This window comes from Crocodylus siamensis, chromosome 1, assembly GCF_052110815.1.
Source record: "Crocodylus siamensis isolate JL-2025a chromosome 1, ASM5211081v1, whole genome shotgun sequence".
NCBI classification, from domain to species: Eukaryota; Metazoa; Chordata; order Crocodylia; family Crocodylidae; genus Crocodylus; species Crocodylus siamensis.
In genome coordinates this window covers 400100804-400122807 of record NC_143395.1, presented here as the reverse complement: position 1 = coordinate 400122807, position 22004 = coordinate 400100804, and the positions used below count along the sequence as shown (strand labels likewise).

At 44.6% G+C, this 22004-nt stretch overlaps 2 protein-coding genes across 5 annotated transcripts in view; one reads left to right on the top strand and one right to left on the bottom strand.

Moving 5' to 3' along the window:
- Window positions 1-15792, bottom strand: part of MRE11 (MRE11 double strand break repair nuclease) — a 38672-nt gene extending 22880 nt beyond the window's left edge. The window contains exons 1-9 of one of the 2 annotated variants that reach the window (XM_090030526.1): window positions 15630-15792; window positions 14024-14156; window positions 11290-11450; window positions 6863-6950; window positions 5942-6083; window positions 3677-3791; window positions 1834-2019; window positions 746-917; window positions 182-262 (exon numbers count right to left, since the gene is read on the bottom strand). In XM_090030526.1, the coding sequence (XP_089886652.1) occupies window positions 182-262; window positions 746-917; window positions 1834-2019; window positions 3677-3791; window positions 5942-6083; window positions 6863-6950; window positions 11290-11450; window positions 14024-14156; window positions 15630-15649 (1098 nt within the window). In that variant the 5' untranslated portion in view covers window positions 15650-15792. Of the gene's footprint in view, window positions 1-181; window positions 263-745; window positions 918-1833; window positions 2020-3676; window positions 3792-5941; window positions 6084-6862; window positions 6951-11289; window positions 11451-14023; window positions 14157-15211; window positions 15364-15629 lie in introns of those variants that run through there. The other variant, XM_090030533.1, reaches the window with a different exon arrangement.
- A 67-nt stretch (window positions 15793-15859) lies between these two features.
- ANKRD49 (ankyrin repeat domain 49) lies at window positions 15860-21076 on the top strand. 3 transcript variants are annotated; one of them, XM_090030544.1, is made up of 3 exons: window positions 15860-15951; window positions 16776-17061; window positions 18652-21076. In XM_090030544.1, the coding sequence occupies exons 2-3, from the start codon at window positions 16789-16791 to the stop codon at window positions 19111-19113; spliced, it is 735 nt and encodes a 244-aa protein (XP_089886670.1). In that variant the 5' UTR covers window positions 15860-15951; window positions 16776-16788; the 3' UTR covers window positions 19114-21076. The 3 variants fall into 3 exon arrangements, with proteins under 3 accessions (XP_089886670.1, XP_089886673.1, XP_089886665.1); XM_090030547.1 differs by having other exon boundaries at window positions 15948-16004; XM_090030539.1 differs by lacking the exon at window positions 15860-15951 and adding an exon at window positions 16092-16466 and having other exon boundaries at window positions 18652-21075.
- The last annotated feature ends 928 nt before the right edge of the window (window positions 21077-22004 follow it).

Genomic DNA, 22004 nt, shown 5'->3' with positions numbered 1-22004 from the left:
TATGTACAGAAAGAAATTCCATCCAATCATTCTCTACTACAAGAATTCCAGTCTGAATGCAGGATTTAATTTTTAAATTACATATGAGCAAATAACAACACAAACCTTTTTTTTTTTAAACAAAGTTTCAAAATACACAACAAAGTAACTGGAGTTTTAGAATAAAACAACTGAGCCTTACTCGTAATCTTATGAGGGGCTTTTCTGGCTGACGTGGACTTCCTAGACGTTCCCTTTCTGACTTGTCCAGCATTGCATCAACCTAAAAAAGCACAAATTGAAAGGTCTTACTATAAAATTAGTCTTTAATTCCAATTATTTGCTCTTGTTGTAGCTACCCAGAGGTTTTAAGGTACCGTTTAAAACTAACCCAGTTAGAAAAAATATGGCCATTTAAATAGAGAGTCAAACTCTACTCTCTGATGTGCATAAAGACAGGGTAAAATCTGGCCAAAAATGCATGTAAACTGAAAAGCTCCTCTCACATAAGATTGATAACAACACCAGCACTAAAATGAGCTAGGGTATGTGTATGTTTTAATATCTTATATGGTTCAATATGCTTATCAGATAATCATAATACTTCATGACTGACTACTCTAAGCACAGCCAGTGAAGCCCTATACAGAGGCAGAGACCAGTAGTGGAGAACTTTATTCTGTCATCCGGTGTGCAAGCAGCAGACAGAAAGAGAAGCAAGACGCGCCCCCGGGTCAAGTGAACTGATATCATAAAAGGAAATTACCTTTTCCATACAAAATGCTTGTATTTTTTCAGTTACTTTAGGATCATCTGGGTTAAAAATGTCTGGATGATTGGCAAGGACAATATCTTCTATATAGAAACATCGTACTGTCTCAAGAGGAATCTTCTGCATGTTCATTCTCTTTCCTTTAATGTGCAGCAAACCAATGTGCCTATAATGAAATGAATAAGTTAGTATAAAAGGGACACAGAAGTCACAGAATCCATAATTTTCTAAATGACTTAATTTTAGAAAATTAATCAACCTCACCGAATATCATTCAGCAGTCACAGTGTTCTCAAAACTCTACCCAAGACACCGCCCTCACTAAGTTTGAATTCACGTGGCCAGATTGTGCTTAGCTCTTCCACAAGAATGCAAAACTGCACATGCTGGAGTGATATGAGAGGTGTTCTGCTTAACACAGTTTGGGAGTATGGTAAACTCAAGCACTGCTCTTGACTCATTCCATATGTCACACCCAGGAACACAGCTGCAAATGGTTAGTCAGCCAATTAGGCTGAGTCAAAGTTAGGGATGTGAAAAGTTAAACAATTAATCAATTAATCAATAAGTCCAGTGAGTGACGTGGAGTGTGGCACAGCCTGGTAGAGAAGGGGAGGAAGAAAAGCTATGCAGTGCCCCAGCAGGAACAGGAAAGCAGAAGGCAACAGAGGGAGGAAGGGAAAGGGAGGAGCAAGGGGGATTAGTACCTACAGCCTGAGGTTAAAGAGGAAAACAGTGAAGGGCCTAATGCATCAATTAACCAGTTAGCTTCTCCTTCACAGGTGCTTCTTGCCTCCCAGCAGGGGATTCATGTGTTGTCTGGCTGGGCTTGCTACCACCTCTTTCCCATCCTGTCAAAGGGCTGAGAGATTTTTTAACAATATTTACATCCCTAGTCAAAGTTGGATGGACATAATGCTAGCCACATGACTCCTTTGTTTGCTGGTGGATACAGAACCAAGCAGTTTTTAACCATATTAGCCCTATGGACAGTTAGACTCTGGGAAGCCTTTTGCTGACTTTTCCAGCATGCAAGAAAAACAGAAAAGAGAAAAAAATTAAACAGAAAAATCAAAACATACTTTTTCACAGCTTCCCCTGGTGATAGAGAAGTAACTACTGAACTTCCTGGCTGTGATACATAGAAAAGTTGCTGTTCATTTCTGGTGGGTGCTATTTTACACTCATGTTCATGACCCCAAATAACAAGGTCAATAAAATCATCTAAAAACTGTTCTGGAATGTAATTCGTGGCTCCATGTTTACTCCTGTTCAAAAGAAAAAGAAAGAATTAAAACAAGCATTGTTTTAAAGGAAAAAAAAGTTGTGAATTTAAAGATACTTCAGTTAATGTTTATTTTGTATTTTACAATATTTATTCCCTCCATAGATATGATATATTAATTAAATGTTATGACAAATACTGCTTTTATTGTTTTTTAAAAAGTTATTTTTCTGTGTTTAAAAGAAAGTAGTTGGGAAAAACCCACAAAATTAATGACCTTGGAAATATAATCTCTCTCCTAAAACTTTTAGTAAAATGCATTCCCTTTTTCTGTTCCTCCTCCTGGGTATTTGGACTTTTTCTGTTTCAGTTGTTTTATCTGTTTCTCATTCTTCTTTCATGCAGACTTTTCAATCTTTCATAAATTTCATTTTGCTTTTAAACTTCTTTGAAATTTCTCTACTTCCCTCACTTTAAGGGAATTCCCCCCTAAACCCCAATTACTAAAAGGCACTGACAAGTAAGTAACCCAATTCAGCAAAAATGTTTTTACTAAAGATGCCTGGAAAATTGTGCTTTCTGTGCAATATTCATAGACTTCTGCCTCCTCATTTCCCTAGCAAAACACTGCAGGCAGGAACAGCACAGGCAGGTCCAATTCCCTGCAGTAGATAGGTTTTTATAACAAAACATGCAAAGAAAAGCATGGGAACTTCTAAACTCACCTTCACAGTCAAATAAGTTGAGAAACTGGAACATTAAAATCAGCAGCTGAGTTATTCCACCTTTAGTATACAACCTTATATCTAGACTTGTGTGTATTACGCATGCATACTGGGGGTGTGCAAAATGGGCTGTGTTCAATTCAGATTCAGTCCGAATCAGAGACAGTGATTTGATTCGTTGATTTGGATCACTGTCCTGATTCGATCTGGCTGAATCCGAATCTGAAGAGTCTATGCCAATTTGAAGAATCAGCAATTTGGTCACAGACACAGCTTTAAATGTTTTTTCTACATACCTTGAGGTACCAGGCGTGGCTCGTGAATGCTGCAATGGTGGGGCAGACAGAGCATCCCACAGGAGCATGGGGACCCCCCACAAGCTCAGCGGCGGAACCTCCCTCCCTCCCCCGCTTGGCAATCAGCCAAGGGAGGGACCCCAGGTGCCCTCCCACCACCTCAGCATTGATAAGCCACCTAGTACCCATAGGTATGTAAAAAACATTTCAAGCTCTGTCTACAGCCGAATCATCGAATTTCTTCAAATCCATTTGGAGGGTTCGGATTCAATTCAGAGAGATTAATGGCTCTCCCGATTCGATTCGGAGATTTGGCCGCTGAATCAAATCAGCAACAGAAGCTTCTCACAGCCCTAATGCATATTAAAATAGGACAAAACAGAAATTCAACAGCTGTTTTTATGGCAGGCAATTTTATTCTAACTGTAAAAAGCTACTAATAGGGTTGTGCTCTTTTCACTGTTTTAATTCAGTGACTGACTTCTCACTTATGTTTTTGCTCCTTTACACCTTTCTATCCAACTGGTCTAGCTGCAGAAATCACCACAACATTAAGCAAGTTTTGCTTCTCTCTATACTGTCACTTCCTTGCATAGTATTCCTGAATAGCTTTTTTAATGTTTTGTTGCATTAACTGTATATTTACATACCAAAATCAAACTCCAGTCAATTGGATTACCTGTTTTGATGAATCACGAACAAATTAAACCAGCTGTCTTCATCTTCTTTTGGCCTCAGCATAGTTACTTGCTTACTAACAAACATACGATACAACCTCTCATCTGGAATAGCCCCTGGAATGGATGGAGCAAAACGTTAATCTGTTACCCAGTATGCCAAGGGCGATATCCACAAAGGTATATAGGTGTGTAACTTATCATTGAGACCAATGGTAAATTATTAGTGTCAACAGGGTTTAGATCCCTTAACTACTTTAGGAAAATTAACATTATTGGCAATCAGCGCTTTTTGGCCAGTGTAGCTCATAATGTCACTGATAAATGTTGCGTGCATGTGCGCAGGTGCAGCATGCACACGGACAGGAATGTAACCAGGCAGCTTGAAGAGCAGCATCCTGTCAGTAAGTCTATGGGGAGATGCAAATCGAGACCCCCCCACAATGAAGGAGGGAGTGAAGCAGGGGCAAGGGCAGAGGCAGGTGCTGCCCAGCAAGGGAAACCCTGGGGCCAGACAACCCTGGGGCTGGGAGCAGGACAGAGCTATGAGCGGCTCCCCCAGAGGAGGCATGGGTGGCATATGCTCCTCCCCCAGTTTTGTACATGGGGCAACTGTAGGCTGCTTGCTGCGGGCTCAGGGCCAAAGGCTGCGCTGGGGCTGTGCTCAGGGCAGGTGACGGCGCTGAAAGGGGTGGCTACAGGGAATTTTAGGTGGCTATAGCTCACCCTGCAGCCACCCCTCCCACCACTGCCACTGCCTGCCCCAGGCACAGGCCCAAACCAGCCCCCCCACTGCTGGGAAAAGGCCGGTGCAACCTCTGGCTCCAAGCGCACAGCGAGCAGTCTGCCCTCGCCTCACACACAAGTCCAAGGAGGGCCCATGCCCCTCTTGCCTCCGCCAGGGATGCATGCAGTGGCAGGGAGCCACTCCACTCCCCAGACAAGCCGCCTGTAGCTCCATCCCCCTCCCCCACTCCCTCCCTCACCACTGAAGACCTTGATGTGGATTCCCATGGCCCTTCCCCCTCCCCCCCACAACTTATCGGCCAGATGCTGCTCTCCATGTTGCTGTACTGCATTCCTGTAAAATCAGCTATCAGATCAGTATCAGCTGATATGGCTGGTTAATACATCGGCTGTTGGTATCGGCCAAGAAAATCATTATCAGTGCACTCCTAACAGAAACCCAGGCTAACCCACCTAGATGTTGGCCCCTATGCTTTTGGCAACCTAGTGGGCACCTATGCTTTCTGCCAGAAACCAACTTGGGTCACTCAGAGGTCAAGAACTGCACAGCCTGAGGAGGGTTCAAATCCACATCTTTCATCTCCCAAGAAAGTATCCTAACCACTAGACTTGGGACTAGGCTGAGCTGAGGACACGATAAGCAAAAGAGAGAACAAGGAAGAGGGAGCTTAAATTTATAAGCCATGTGAGGAGGTTACTCTGCTAATGAGGAGGGAGGAAGTGGAGAGGGAAGGGGAAAACCTAGGTTCTTGTCCAGCTCCTGGTATCGTTTATGAATTTAGCATGAAATAGTATTTGGATAAGATGCCTAAGCAAACAAAAAGATAAGTCTGTGTGCTGAGAGGTTTTGTATTTGCCAACAAAAACAAAGTGATGTACAAGAGAACACAAATAATAAGGAAGCAGAGGATGAAAGGGGTTTCATTCAGGAGCAAGGGACGAGAATGTGTAATAAGCAAATATATCATAGGAAATACCGCAACAAACATGATATCCCAAAGGCATAGCAATAGAAGATGGCATTGTTAAGAGATCAATTCTAAGGTGAACAGGGCTCAGAGGATGATGTAATTCTACGCAGAACAGACATGATTAAGGGCTTTATAAACCAATATGGCCAACTAAAGAAAAGAAAATTTTCTTTTCACAGGTACTCAGTTGGAATAGTGTGAGAAGCATGAAAATGGCAGTGAGCAGACATGCGAATTCTGTACAACCTGTTTCTTGGACGCTTGCCTTCCGTTGGTGAGTGAATTACAAAAATGGATTCTTAGAGCTCACAGGGCACACATGGCCTATTGTTGCAAGGTCATGGCAGAAAAGCACAACTTATACACACCACATTTCCAGTGTACAGTATGTACCTGGCTCACTGGCTTTAAATTAAACCAGAATAAGAATCTCAGTAGGAATGGACGTGTTGGTACTGCACTAAAAAACTGTACTAAAAAACAGGGGCCTACACGTGCCTCAGAAATATGCAGGAGGATTAACCAAAGTCTGGCAAATAGGAAGCTTACCTAATCCATACAGAGCAATTTTTGTGCTGCCTTTGCGAAGTAAAAGGGGACTAATATCTATCTTCTCTACAGACACCGAACGTCCAAAATGATTCAGCAATCCTGCACAGCTTAAAATATCCAGTGCACACAGTGCATCTGCCTACACATATAATAAAGAACAGAAAGTTAATCAATTTGCCTTCACACAAACAGTAATAATCTCTCAAATATCATAAAAGAAAATCTGAACAGAATCCAACTTGGTTAAATGGTAACTCATGGAAAGCAGTCAAAGTTATTTTTGCTCTTATTAAAAAGGTTCATCTTTGTTGTACAACATAAGCAAAATCCTGCTATTATACATTATGTAAAATGCAAAATTAAAATCTATAAGAAAAATAATTTAAAGAATAGGTGCCTAATTATTAGCAACAATTGGGAGGGGTTTAAACTAAAAATATTTTGTTATTTTGTAAAAATAATCCAATTAAAATTTAGTAAAAAATACAACCAAAGTACATCAAGCTAGAATACAGCTAATACATAGACAAAAAGGAGTCAAATTACAAGTCAGGATACTGAATCTTTTGCCTTATGAGGAAAAAAAAGTTAGCTTCTACACCTAAATTTAATATTCTTTGAATATCTGTTACTTCTCTCCATCAATAGTGCCTTTATCTCAACTATAAAGTTGGATCCTAGAATAAATTAAAAGATCATATGGTTTCTTATGGTCCATTTTCAAACTGGATGTGGTCTGAGCGTGACATGAGCAAAGCAGAGGACTGTGGGGGGAAAGTGATTAAAAAAGAAAACAAAGAAAGAAAGAAAGAAAGAAAGAAAGAAAGAAAGAGGACTGAAATGATTCAAATGCTTATAATGAAAAAGGGAAAAGAATATTTCTCAACACTGTAATTTCTTTATGATTAAGATAATTACCCCGGTGGGATCATCATGATTACCATGGATACTAAAAACAGGAATAGAAATGTTGAGATTCCCATCCTGGTAGTTCACCCATGGAAACCTAAATAAAAGGAGGGGAAAAAAATGACTTAAAATGTCTTTGCAAGTTCTCTCTATACAAAAAAAAAAAAAAGCATAAAAAAGTATTACTATTGTGAGACGATTACCCTAAATTAGTGGGAATGGGGAGGGGAGGGCAGAGATAAATAAATAATCTATTTCACAGTTCTGCTGATTTATTTCACATTTTCCAAATAAATAATCTATTGGTTGGCCACTATGCTAGGATTTGTTTTCAAGTCCCTGCTTTGCCACAGATTTTCTGTGCAACACTGAAGTAACTTAGGGCTCGATTCACAGTAGACACTAAAAACAAACAAGTTACTGCAACATAAAAATGGCAGGGATTTCCCATGCATCTGCTATTCCACAGCTTATCTTAGTTTAACAATTTGTAAATCCTGAGCTTCGCAAAGATTAAATTTTGGTGCCCTGCCACTGGGCGCATCCACACATGCAGGCATATGAGCTTGCAGCAGCTCAAATAGGAGCAGCACAAATTTGTGCAAGAGATGTTCGCCTCAGCACACATGCCTGAACATTTACTTTGGCGTAGGGCAAATTGTGCCACTGGGGGCAAAGTGACCCTGCCCAGCTCCCCCCACATCTTCAGGAAGGAGGAGCTAGGGCCTGGGGCCAGCACCTGTGCTGGCCCCAGCAGTATAAAAACCTGCCCTGACAAGCAGCTCAGGACTACTTGCCCTCAGGAGCTTGAGGCCCAGCCACTTGGGAGCTGAGGATACCAGCCCCTTGTGCCAGCTGGACTGCTGAAGCATCCTTAACCTGGAGTGGCCCCTGCACCCTCTACCTACTGCAGCAATCTGGCAGTCGGGGCTGCTGCCTAGCTGTAACCTGCTGCCACCTGCGACAACAGCCACCCCTTTGCATCTGTGGCCCCGAGGCTGCACGCCTGCCAGATCTGGATGGGGACTGCAAGGCCTCCTAGGCTGTGGTATGAGAACTGTAACAGAGCCTCCTGCACCTCTGAGCCAGCTGCCAGTGGGCCATGGCTGCACAACTGGCCATCAGACAGCATTACTGTCATGTCTTCTGGTGCTCCCGCTGTGCCATCTGAGCAGCTATCGCCCAGAAGATCTGCTTCTTATGGTGGCCCGCTTTGAACTGTCAGAGCGTACCCTCTTGGTCCCAAATAGCCAGGAGGCCGACCACCTCTGTCTGCCCTCCAGCTGGCCCCCCAGTACCATCCCTGGAAAGGCTCACCTGCCCAGGTCTTGCCACTTGTCTCACCAACAGAGATCCTGGTGTTCCCCATTTAAAAATTACAAGTTCTCCGATAAGAAACCCAAATTATCTAAATTCAAATACCCCAAATTCATGTCCTTTCACTATTAAAGTTAAATGCCACTATATACAGAGAGAATGGTTGGACAATGTTTTATTGATATATTTACAAGTTTAAAGCAATTTGGAAGCCTACCAGTGCCTCTATCATACTAATAAATTGGGTTCTAAATACCTATACACTTTGGCATTTACTTTGTGGGGGGGGGGGAAGGAACAGGGGCTTGTCATAGAAAAAATTAAGCTGCCCCTACCCCCTTCACTCACCAGGGTGTATGGCACTGAGCAGCACTGACATGCCAGTGCCTTGCCCCCCACTCTCAACCCACAGCCTCTATCACCCCCCCATCCCCTCACTCCTGACCCACAGCCCCTGCCTTCCCCCACTAGCTCCCTCCCAGCCACAGCTCTGCCCAGCACCAGGACATGAATCCAGCTGCAGCTGTCCCACCCACTGCATTGTGGCTCTGAGCAGCACCATCCCTTGCTGTTCTTCTCCCTGACCCATGTAGCTCCTGGGAAGCCCTCGACTGGGGATCAGGGACTGAGATGGGCCCTTTCTTCCCAGGCCAGACCCCCTTGCACTGGCTGCTCTAGGAGGGTGGGGGTCTATGTGTGGCTTTGGAGACCTCTCCTACCTGGGGCGCTCCCCCCACTCCCAACTCTCTCTGACACACCCCTGCTCCTACCTCCACCCCTCCCCCCAGCCCATCATGCCCCCCAGGCTGGAGCTGCATGTCCTAGCACTGGTGTGGGCGGAGGCAGGGCTGCAGTTGCCCCTGCAGCCACAGCTCCTGCCAGCAGGTTCCCATGTGGCTGGCCGGGCATGCAAAGTGTAAGATTTGTAGGGGTAGATATGGTTCAGGGGGGAGGGTGTGCGTGGGGTTTGTGGGTGGCTGTAGGATTTGTGGAGGTGAAATTTGAAGGGGGAGGGTGGTTTGGGGCGGGGGGGCTATGTGTGGGGGGAGGGGGACTGCTCAGGAGGGGTGGGTCCCCCGGTTCCAGCAGGGCATGCCACCCCCACCTCGCTCCCCCACAAGGGCGCCATGCACCATCAGGCCAGGCTGGACCAGTTGCATGGAGGCAGGACCTGGCACAGCCCAGTGCATGGTCCCTGCATGCAATGCCAAGACCCAGGGTGACAGCCTGAGTGGCACAGTGTGTCCCAAAGTGCAGTAATTAGTACGCTTCAGCAGACTTGATTAATGCATCGAAACAGCCTCGCTGCTCATGAATAGGTACCCAAAGGGCCTATAGAACAGGATTTGCAGAAGACATGATGGGCACTGTCTAACCTAACCAGTAGGAAATGCTGAGGAGAAAGGCAGGGCTCTGGAATTAGTCTAGACTGGAAAAAAACACAATTATCTGATTTTCACTATGCATTATGCTTAAAAATTACAACAGCCACACACAAACACACACACATAATCATACTTTGGTCATGGTAGATCATAAGATTATTTAAAGAAACTAAAGTTCTCAGAGAGAGAACTCAATCCTACAAGCTGCTCCACAAAAGTAAACCTCTGAGATGGCAGGAAGACCCAGAGATTTCAGTTTCAGTTGGTAGGGTTGGAAGGGACCTAAGCAGATCACCAAGTCTGACGCTCTGCCATGGGCAGGAAAGAATGCTGGGGGTCAAATGACCCCGGCTCAGTAATTATCTAGCCTCCTTTTGAAGCCCCACAGGGTAGGAGCAAGCACCACTTCCCTTGGAAATTGGTTCCAGATCCTAGCCGTCCTGACTGTGAAGTAGTGCCTCCTGATGTCTAGCCTGAACCTACTCTCAGTCAACTTATAGCCGTTACTCCTTGTTACTCCCAGTAGTGCTCAGGGAAGCAGGGACTCTCCCACTGCCTGCTGGTCCCCCTTGGCCAGTTTATATAGCCACCAGATCCCCTCTCAGCCTTCTCTTGTAAAGGTTGAACAGGTTCAGGTCCCATAGCCTCCCCTCATAAGGCTTGCCTTGCTGCCCCCAATCATGAGAGTGGCCCTCCTCTGGACCCTCTCCATGCTGTCCACATCCCTCCTGAAGTGCAGCACCCAGAACTGGACACAGTACTCCAACTGCGGCCTGACAAATGTTGCATAGAAGGGGAGGATCACCTCCTTGTACCTGCTCATAATGCATCTATGGATGCATGACAAAGTGCGGTTGGCCTTACTGACTGCGTCCTCACATTGGTGGCCCATGTTCATGTTGGAATAGATAATGACTCCAAGATCCTTTTCTGCCTCTGCACTGATGAGAAGGGAGTTCCCCAGCCTGTAGGTATGCTGCTGGTTCTTCCTCCGCAGGTGCAATACCTTGCATTTGTCACCGTTGAAATCCATCCTGTTCTCATCCGCCAACCCCTGGAACCTGTCCAAATCTAGTTGCAGCCTGTCCCTCTCCTCTACCATGCCCAGTTCTCCCCACATCTCAGTGTCATCTGCAAATTTGAACAAGGTATTTTTCACACCCTCATCCAAGTTGCTGATGAAGATGTTGAACAGTGCGGGCCCATGGACCGAGCCCTGGGGAACCACTGTCCACGTCCCTCCAGGTTGAAAATGACCCATACACCACCACTTTCTCAGTGCAGCCCTCCAGCCAATTTGTGACCCATCTGACTGTGAAGGCATCAACACCACAGTTGCCTAATTTTTTACTTAGGATGGAGTGAGAGACGGTGTCGAAGGCCTTCCAAGTCCAGAAAGACTACATCCACCGCGACACCTGTGTCCAAGGATTTTGTGACCTGGTTGTAAAAGGCCACCAGGTTGGTCTGACAGGACCTGCCTCTAATGAACCCAGGTTGGTTGCCCCTTTCCCTTGCTCGTCCCTTGCAGGTGTGCTCCTGCATAATTCTCTCAAAGAGCTTCCCCAGGACCAAGGTAAGACTAAAAGGCCTATAGTTTCCTGGTTCCTCCTTCCTCCCTTTTTGAAAATAGGAGAGTCCATCCACAAAGCAGCTTGTGGAATCAAAGTTCACAATAACAAATTAGTTAATTGAAAAAACAGTTATTTCAAAATTTGTAGTAAATATACTTACTTGCTAAAACTGAAATTGACTGACTGGTCACTCACAATTTCAAACTGCACAGGACGATCTCCCATACAGTATTTTCTTAATATCTCAAAGGTAGTATGTAGTGTTTTTCTTGAGGGTTTGTTTTCATGAAAGAGATCCCCACCTAATAAAATAAAGTCCACCTGTACAAGTACCAAAATTTGGGTTATATTCAAATGGTATTTTATAAAATCTTAATACTAATTCCCCAAGTGGTCTTGTAAAATTACTAGTTTTACAAAGAAGTGCATGCATGGAGTTTATCTAGGATTCTATATAAATGCCTTATGTATAAATTATAAAACCAGTAAGCCTCAAATGTCTATGCTTACACTTTGCAATTTAAAAATTATTCTCCATAACAATATAAAAGTTCTATTTAAGGGGAAAAATGAAAATTACAAAAGGGTACACCAGTTAAAACAAACTAATAAGATGCCAACTAGCTTTTACAAGAATAACACACTAAAATTTTTAACTGAATTAAAGTATTTTACAAAGAAAAGTCCAGAATTTTTACTGTAGCTAAATCATAAACATTTAATTTGCACACATTTAATAGGGATGCCGAAGAACTTTGAGTTAGATAAACATTCATTCAACAAAACCATCTTTACCAGGATGACAAAGAATCCATTTAAATATTTGGGAAACAAGACTCCTAAAAATAGAGATAACATTTTCAAAAGTGCCTAAGGGTATGGACATATGAACAACTTACCATAAAAGCAGTGGTTCTCAAACTTTTTTGACTCAGTGCATCCCTCCATAACTAGGGGTGCACCGATAAAAAAATTCTCTCAGCCAATACAGATAGCCAATCCGATAACTGATATTTAGTAATAATGCGAGGCATTTTAAACTACTAACACAAACCCTTTTTTTGGCACGCTTCAGCAGCCTCTTGTATCACATGTATCAGCATCCTGGTGCTTAAAAATGGGGGCAGGGGTGCTTGAACTAAAGCTTGTGAATAAGCTTTAGTTCAAGTACTGCCACCACCATTTTTAAGTGTGAGGGTGATGATATATGACACGCTGTGGCACTTAAATTGGAGCAGCTCTCACAGTTGCTCTAATTAAAGCGCCACTCCTCCCATCCCCAAAACACATGTAAAACTGCCAAGGGTCAACTGCTTGAGCCTGCCCAGCAGGGCTGAGAAGGGAAGCTGTGAGCCTTCCCAGCTGCACACAACTGGGTAGTCTCTGGGCCAGGCTCTCTGGTCTCCTCCCTCTGCCCATGTCAGGGCCACGGGACTATTCCAGGCCTGAAGAAACTGGGCCATTCCTCCCCCACAGTTGGGCCCCAGGTCCCCGGTGCTGGACTCCAGAAGGAAGGGCCCATTCCCCTCCTGGTGCTACTACTGCCAGGGCAGAGCAAGCTTCCGTGCCCCATGGAGGAGGCTGAGGACCCGGCCCCAGGAAGAGCAGGACCTGGTAGGGCTGAGAGTAGGATGACACATGCCTGCCTCTGCTCCCCACCTCCCCTCACCCTCCTGCCACAGCTGGAGCAAAGCCGAATAGGGTAAGGGTGGATGTGGGCCATCTGTCTGCTGTGGGCTCAGGGCTCTCTGCCCTGCTGCCTTTGCCCCAGGAACCACACATGGGCCACATCCCTTGCCTGCCTGGCAGCAGCAAGCACAATTCATTGCCCCTACTGCTGCCAAGTGGGTGAGGGGCACATAGCCAGTGCAGGCCTCCCGAGGGAAAGGCAGCAGGGTGGAAAGCCCCAAGTCCACAGTGGGCAACTGGTATCCACCCTGGGCACAAATATGGAGGGGGCACATGCCCCCCACCATGCCTCCCCTGGGAAGGTACACACAGCAGTGGGGAACTGTCCCCTTTTATGCCCTCCTAAACAAGCTGCCCATGGCTCTGTCCTATTCCCTGCCTTGGCCCAGGTTCCCATGCACTGCCCTGGGTGGGCAGCATCCCCAGACCAGCCCCACTCACTCCTTCATTCTGGAGACCTCGATCTGCCCAGCTACACCTTTCCGCCTCTACAGACTTACCTGCAGGGAGCTGCAGTCCACACTGCCCGGCTGTATTCCTGGCCACGTGCATGTGTGCAGCCACACACATGCACATGGGCCCCCTGTGTCCCGCTCTCAGCGGCCCCAAGCAGGACCCCTTGCAAGCTAAAAGGCTGCCCACCTGCAAGGGGAAACCTGCTGTTTCTGGAGGAAACCCAGGCATCAGTTTTCGGCTTGACATAAGGAAAAATTTCTTTACTGCCTGAGCCCCCAAGGCCTGGAACGGACTCCCTCCAGAGTTCATGCAAGCAACTACTCTGGACTCTTTTAAGAAAGATTTGGATGCCTATCTTGCTGGGATCCTTTGACACTACCTGACTTCCTGCTTGACATAAGGGGGCTGGACTCGATAATCTTCCAAGGTCCCTTCGAGCCCTAATGTCTATGAAACCTATGAAACATGGACAATTCCACACAGCAGCTGACATGCAGTAACACCCAACAGCTCTTTATCCTCTAACAGGTTGCTCACAAGTCCATATCTTAAGCAACTGGGAAACCCGAGTTGTATTTTTAATGGCACTTAAAGTCAACGTAGCACTTAAATCCCATTTACTTCACCACTACAATTAACTCTAACAACCTTCAATTATGGTATAAGGAACACTTTGTAATATTTTCTGAAAAACATCCAAGGTCTAAATCTCAGTGCTTTATTTTTAACATGGCAATAAGACCACTTACTTCATTTTCTTGAGCATGTCTCAAAATTTCATCAAAAGTTACAAACGTATCATTTCCACGAACTGGATCCTTCTCCAGGTATCCAAGGTGAATGTCAGTAGCCACCAGGATTTTAAAAGTATTTTCATCATCCCTGAATGAAACAGAAAATTATTACAATTATTTTATTTTTATATATTTTAGGAAAAAAATACTAAGTAGTCATTTATGATTACTGTGGTAAAAAAATTGGTTAACAGCTTTATTATGAGACGTATACACTTTCCTTCCCAACAAAGAAGGTGTTTGACACTGAAAAATGCAAGGTTCTCCACCTTGGGAGGAAAAACCTGCAGCATCCTTATAGGCTCGGCAGTGCTACGCTGGCTAGCACTACGGAAGAAAGAGACTTGGGGGTCATCATTGACCACAAGATGAACATGCGCCTGCAACATGATGCTGCGGCTAATAGAGCGACCAAAATGCTGGCTTGCATCCATAGATACTTCTCAAGCAAATCCCAGGACGTCATTCTCCCCTTGTACTCGGCCTTGGTGAGGCTGCAGCTGGAGTACTATGTCCAGTTTTGGGCTCCACAATTCAAAAAGGATATGGAGAAGCTTGAGAGAGTCCAGAGAAGAGCCACGCACATGATCAGAAGTCAGGAAAACAGACCTTACAAGGACAGGCTGAGAGCCATGGGGCTCTTTAGCCTGGAAAAGCACAGGTTCAAAGGGTGATCTGATGGCCTCCTGGTTTATCGGGGTGATCACCAGTTCCTGGGGGAACGTTTGTTCACCAGAGCACCCCAAGGGATGACGAGGTCGAACGGTCAGAAACTACTGCGAGACCGTTTCAGGCTGGACACAAGGAAGAATTTCTTTACTGTCTGAGCCCCCAAGGTCTGGAATAGCCTGCTATTGGAGGTGGTTCAAGCACCTACACTGAACACCTTCAAGAGCAAATTGGATGCTTATTTTGCTGGGATCCTATGACCCCAGCTGACTTCCTGCCCTTTGGGTGGGGGGCTGGACTCGATGATCTCCCGAGGTCCCTTCCAGCCCTAACGTCTATGAAAGGCAAGGGGCAGCTTGCAGGAGAGCAAAATATCTTCTATAAAACAAACAAACAAACAAACAAACCACAGGGAACAAAAAGAAGATTAACTCAGTAAGTTACAAAAGCCAATAAAGTATTAAAATAACCTACCGAGCAGTGGCTCTCATTCATTTTAGACTCTGCACACTCTTCCAAAACTTTGGGGAACTGAGCAGCACCCCGTTTCCAAAACTAACTCGTTTACTGCAGTGCACCTCCTGGCGCAGGGCTGAGCGTTGCTGAGTGCAGAGGGGACTGAGGAGGAGGAGCCGGGGGGACACAAATATGTGCTGACGTCCTCGACCAGGGACGGGGCAGTCAGGGGGAGGAAGGAGGAGCAAGCGGGCAGAGATGCACCTACGCTTACCTCCTTGCACCCTGCAAAGGATGTCAGAGCAGCGCAGGGTTCAGAAACACCGCTAGCGTCCTAATACCTCCTAAATAGCCCACCTCAACCTTGCCTGATAAATCCCTGCCCCTCCCCCACGCCGCCCGCCCCCCGCGGCGCGGACGCCCCCCGGGAACTCACTGTGCAGTGCCGGGCCCCATGTCGAGAGGGGTGGCGGGACGAAGGAGGCGCGACCGGGGACGAGCAGGAGCGGGAGCGGACACGGAAGCTGAAGTCGAGGCGGAGGCGGACAGGCCTTGTGCCGAGCGCTCGCCCCGCCCCGCTCAGGCGGCGCCTAGCGTAGGGGCTCTAGGCCCAGCCGCACCTCCGGTTCCCATAGCAACGCGGAGGCGCGCGCATCCTCTCGCGAGAACGGCCCCGACCCAAATCCCGCGCTCACCATCCGCCCGTGAAGCCGAGGGATGGGGGTAGTGAGCGTCGGCCGGAAGTGTTTCTGTTGCAGGTGGTTTCTGGAGGGGGGTGGTGCTGGCTCCGCCCCGTGGCCTGGAGACGCGGGTGGGCACGAGGCGGGCAGGGCTCGGCCTGCGGGCGCCGGGGAGGGGAGGGGAGGGAGGCGGGCCGGGCCGGGCCGGCAACAGTGGAGCGGGTGGCGATGGCAGAGGGGGTCTCCCAGCCGTTTTTGATTGCGGCCCAAGCAGGGGGGGTTGCCTCAGCCCCGGGGCAGGGCAGGTGATTAGCAGGGATCCTCGTTTTCTCTGACTTTAAAAAAAAAACCCCAAAAATACTTTTTGATTAATAAAATCCAAAATCCACATTTTTCCACGATTAAAATGAAACGCCACTATATCTACAACTTTATATTAACAGTGCTTTGTTTTAATCACGGGAAAATGTGGGTTTTTTTCTTTAATCGAAAAATTGGGGATTTTTTTTTTTTAATCGGAAAGAACCAGGATTCCTGGTGACTAGTCTCTGTGAGATGCTTTGTGCCAGCCAGAGGGATCTGCCTTGGCTGGGGTGAGTGAAATGCTACAGGATGCAGCCTCCTGCATTGGGGATGGTGATTTGGGGTCTGGCTCAGGCTCTACCACTACTAGGGGTGGTCCAGAGCAGCTCAGGGATGCCAGGAGGAGGTACAAACGGTGCTTCAGAGCATGATGTTGCTCTCGTTTTTGCAGCCATCAGTTAACTTATGTTGGCTGTGTGTGCGTGTGCGCATGCACACACATATATGTATTTGTTCTGTGGAAGTGAGGCATACATGACTGGAAAAAAAGGCACATGGAAAAAATGAAGTGTTTAATTTTGAACATTTGGCACTTGCAGATGCTAATTAGAAATGAGTGAAAGTGGGAACTCAGATGTGAAAAATATAGGTGCCGTGGAAGATGAGAGAGAGAAGCTTCAGGAGTTCACTGAGAATTTTAATCAACTTGAATTGCTGGAAACGCATAGGCATCTAATTCCCATAGGAACTCAGAGCTGCTGGTCAGGGCAGTCTGAGGATGAGGAAGATGAGCAAGAGAAAAGCGAGGAGTGGTACCAAATGCAAGAAAAGCAACTGGAAAAGAATCCAGATAGGCTGTTGCTCTGGGCAGCTGAAAACAATCGGGTAAGCTGATGTGCTTTGCATGTGTCTGATGGTGTACTCCCTCAAATCAGCGTCTAAATAAAACATGTTAAACACAAATTATCTACCTAGATACAGATATACACACACTTTTGTATATATAAATTATATTAGGAGCCCAATTATTCAGCCAAACCATTTGGGCCAAAACCTGCCAGCAGCTCAGTGTAGGTCACCCATTTTGAAGTCTGAGGATCTCTGCACAAGTTGAGCTGTCTCTGCAGATTAGCTTGTAGGATCATGACCTTGATTTTTATCCAACGCTCAAATGCTAGTGCTTTTCTGAGGTTGTGATGAACCAAAAGAGCATTCTGGGTATTTTCATGTAAATTATGAGCCTAGCAAGTATGCTATTATTTCTGGTAACTGGTAATACATTTGAATGGTGAGAATAGGTCCATCACTTAAAAACAGGAAGTTTGCATTTTGTTAAAGCTACTCAGCTACTTTAAAAACAAAAGCATTGTTGAACACCATATTTTTCTTTTATACCACACTCCCTCAAATAAGACACACACCTTACTTTTGTGAAGGCAGAATGGAGGGGGGGAGTTTTTCCAGAGTTATGGATGCATAGATCAGAAACAGAGCTTAATCTTCAGCTTGCTTTCCTTCCATTTCCTGCTTAACCAGAAACTGAAACCCTAGTTGCTGCTAAAGACTGGTCTCTATTGGTTGATCCACAATTTTTGAAAGAACTAAAAACAGCCTGCAAGGCTGTGAAAAAGGTGAGAGACCAGGAATAACTAGACAGTGGGCCAGAAAAATATTGAGTTGTGATTTACTGAACTGAGGCCACAAACACATATGCTAAGTGGAAAATGCTCTGTTACAGTACTGAAAATGTCCCTATTTATCGATGAGAGAAATTATTTTAAGTTTTGTTTTGTGGATTAGGTGGTTGTTTTTTAAACAGACCTGGTCTGTTTATATCCAACACTATGCTACATGCAGAGATGATGAATTGTGGTTTTGTGGCAAGGAAGCTAGCTATTTTTGACCAAAAATAACACCACCCTTAATAACATGTTATTCTTCAGAATCATGAGGATTGGTGCATTTACCAGTTTGTATAATGCAGGGGTTGTCAACCGGGGGTTCTTGGGAAGGCCCCAGGGAGTACACAGTGGCGGTACAGAGAAGTGTGGAAGTGGCACCGCCATGCACCTGCATGCTGCCACCATCGCCTCTGCTGTTTGTGATCAGAAGCCCCCCACCCCACTCCACGTCTGGAAGGGGGCACCCACCAGAAGGGGTACTCTCCTTTAAAAAAATAAATAAATAAATGGGGTAACAGATGTAAATCTGTCCATGAATACTCTTTTTGTGTAGCTACATATGGTACCAACACATTCATCTCATGTTCCCAAAGGAAACAGCAGCAGTAAAATAATTGATTTAATTTAAAAACTTATTTTTGTCTCAGAAAAATGTTTATGATCACAACCACATGGATTTTTGAGAGGGGCAGGTTTGTTTGTTTAACGTGTATCAGTTGGTTTCTATTTAGAAGCAAAAGGAGCGCATCTCATTGGGGAGTGTTGTACTAAACTGCCTGTCTTTCTTTCTTAGCTTAGTACAGTACAAAGGCTCCTTTCACAAAATCTAGCTCCAGTAAATGTTCAAGATGAAGATAAGTACACACCTCTGCATCGTGCTTCCTACAGCGGACATTTGGACATTGTGCATGAATTGATTGGCCAAGGTGCAGATATCCATGCACTGACTGTGGATGGCTGGACACCCCTGCATAGTGCATGTAAGTGGAACAATACAAAAGTAGCTTCGTTCTTGCTTCAGCATGGTGCAGATATCAATGCTCAGACGAATGGGTTGCTGACACCATTGCATCTTGCTGCAGGAAACAAAAGTAGTAAAGAAACCCTGCAGCTTTTGCTGATGAATCGCTACGTGAAACCAAACTTGAAAAATAACTTGGATGAAACTGCCTTTGATATTGCTAGGAGGACTGATGTCTACTATTATCTCTTTGAAATAGTAGAGGACTGCATAAATTCTGCACCAGACTCCTAAAAAAATCTTTGTATGTGAATTTCTTTTCTTTCTCTGTACAACTGTTGCTGTATTCAAAAGTGGTGTTTTCTCCCTGACAGCAAAGATTTAAATGGAGATACTTTGTGGGGCCTCTTACGACCTAAGATCTCATTATTTTTGCAAACATATATTACAACTTATTGGGGGTATTTATTTTGTTTTGTTTTTTCCCCACTTGCTTCCAGATGTGATCACTCTATTCAAAGAGTTTTGAGAGTATTCAGGACACTGCAGTGAATGTAATATTTAGCCATGGGTCTCCACATATTAAGTGGAGATTGATAGACGCTTATTTAATTACAGTCCAAAACACTAAAATCAAGGAGAAAACTGTAATATATGGCAGTGAAGGGTGGGGCAGGGGCAGGAATTGTTAGTTGTTAGTCAGTGTTTATTAGAATCTTTACTGCAAGAGACTTATTTAAAGTGCGTGAAAATTTGGACTGAATGCAACTCATACAGATGTTACTTCAAACATATAACAATCCTGGAAAGCTTATTAAAACAATATAAAATACTCAATGTTGTGTTGTGGATCTTTGAAAGGCCTAGTCAATGCTGTTGCCTGTACATAGACTAGGAGACCTTATGTATATGGTGCTAGAGCAGTTTGAATTACATTTTTTTTTTTTTTTATTGGCATGTTCATATGGGGATAAGTGTCCTTAAGGGTCTTGTTTACACTCCTCTATCAAAATGGAATACTGTATAAATGCTCTTCCAACTACAGACACATCCAAAAGTTAAATTGCTTGAAAATAAACAGATGAAACACCGTTGTGTCTGAGTTGGTGACATTATACAGTGCAGTAAGGACCTAATATTGTTTCTGATTGATGCTGAAGCCTTGGAGAAGTCTTTCCGACCCCCAAATCGCAACAGGTTTGTAGTTGCAACTTTTTTTATTTTGTGTGCATTCTCAAAAATGTTCTCTAACCTGTGAACTGTTCCTTCCAGTTCAGCTGCTTCTTTGATTCTTTTTAATTAATGAACACCTAGTATTATCCCCAAGCATTAAATGTCATGAGTCAGGCTTCCCAAGTTGTTAGTGGCTTAAAATTGCAAAGGTACATCTGGAGTTCACTACTTGTTTATTTTCTGGTTTTTTTGAATCCAAGGACACACTTGAATTTGAAGCTTTTCTTTCCAACCATGAAGGCTAGAGAAGTGGACACTGAGATTCTCATGTATCCACATCATTCTAGAACCTGGATTTTCAAGGAATATGCAAAATATCATGCAACTCATGACCACATCATTAACATTAGTCTTACTATATAGTTCTTATAGTTCTCCTTTTGTCAGTGTTGTCTTCTGCAAGTTGTTGTAGAGCAGGGATGTTCAAGCTTTTTGAATGTGGGGCCGGATCACGAACTTTTTATCGCCCAGTGGGCCGCTGAGCCATATTCAAAGACCTCACAGGAAGTGGTATCACATCAGAAAGTGATGTCACATAAGCTTTGACACCAATGAAGTTACAGGAAGTGACAATGAAATGGGTCTGGAAATGTGCCTAGGGAAGTTGTGGTTTTCAGAAAGTATGTATGTTTGGTATGGCTTAGGAACAGGACATAATTTTTCTGTACAGGGGGTTGGACTAAATTAGGACTGCCCAGCTGACTACCTGCAGGCCACATGTGGCCCACAAAGGGCCAGGATGTCGCCCACCGTTTACTTGGAGTCTGCAAGCAGTTAAGTATATAGGGCATGGGCCTGGGCAGCCTCCTCTCCCATTGCTGTGTAAGGGGGAAAGGCCAGTTGGTGTGTGTGGGGAGGGGAGTGGTCCATGTCCTGCATATGTAGCCTGCATGGCTGAGGATGGGGTCTGCATGCTGCTGGAGCAGCCTGTGCAGTGAGTGGGTCCTAGGGGGCCCACTCCCACAGCGTGCAGCCTGTGCAACACATGCTGGTGTCATCTGGGGCCCACAGCCTCACCAGATCTGAACAGCCCTGGACTAGCTTATCCTTGAGATTCTTTACTATCTTGATCATGGTCATTGTGGTGTATTAAATAGAAATTGTAGGTATATACTGCAGAGACATGGAAGAGATCTCAAAGTCTAATAAAAGATACCATTTCTACTATAAGTCCTGATTGCCTTTTTAATAAAAGTGAGTTATTATTTGGCCCTATTACTGTAAGGAATAGAACCATACTTACAAGGGAAAATTTTTAAGTAAATCATTGATTTTTAATCCTCCCAGGTTTGTTTGGAAATTCTATTTCATAGGATGTCTGTAGAAGGTGAATGCAACCAAAAATGCATCTTGCACAAGGCAGAGAGATAAACATTAGTCATATTTATTAATATGTTTGCAAATTCTAAAGGCTACATTTGTTCCAGAATAAGACATTAAATTAATTACAGGATCTACACTAGACTTTGAAAATGTGTTAGTATTTATATTAAAGCTCAGATTAAAAATGAAGACGGACATGCCCCTATATTTTCAAAATCACCATTCGAGTTATCAATACATAATACAAGAGCTAGTTGTTTGGATGTAAAATGTGCACCTCTCACACAAATTAGAATCACAGCTGCTTCAGTTTTCATAACCTGGACCTAACAAAGGCTGCTTCTGTAGTCGCTGGCAAAACATCTGTTAATGTTGTGAGCAGGATCAGATCATCAAACTTTGCAAACTCCATCTAGTGTCATTCTGTATGTACTACAATAAGTAACAAAGTTGATTTTTTTTTCTCTTTTCCCGCCCCCCACTCCAGGAAAAGCAAAATGCTGTGCTTGCCTTTTTATTGATGGAATTCATTCTAAGATGTTCAATTGCATGATTTAAAATATAAATGCTTTTAATAATTAGGAGATTATGAGGATGTAGGGTATTAATCAGACTAATCTCATGCTTTA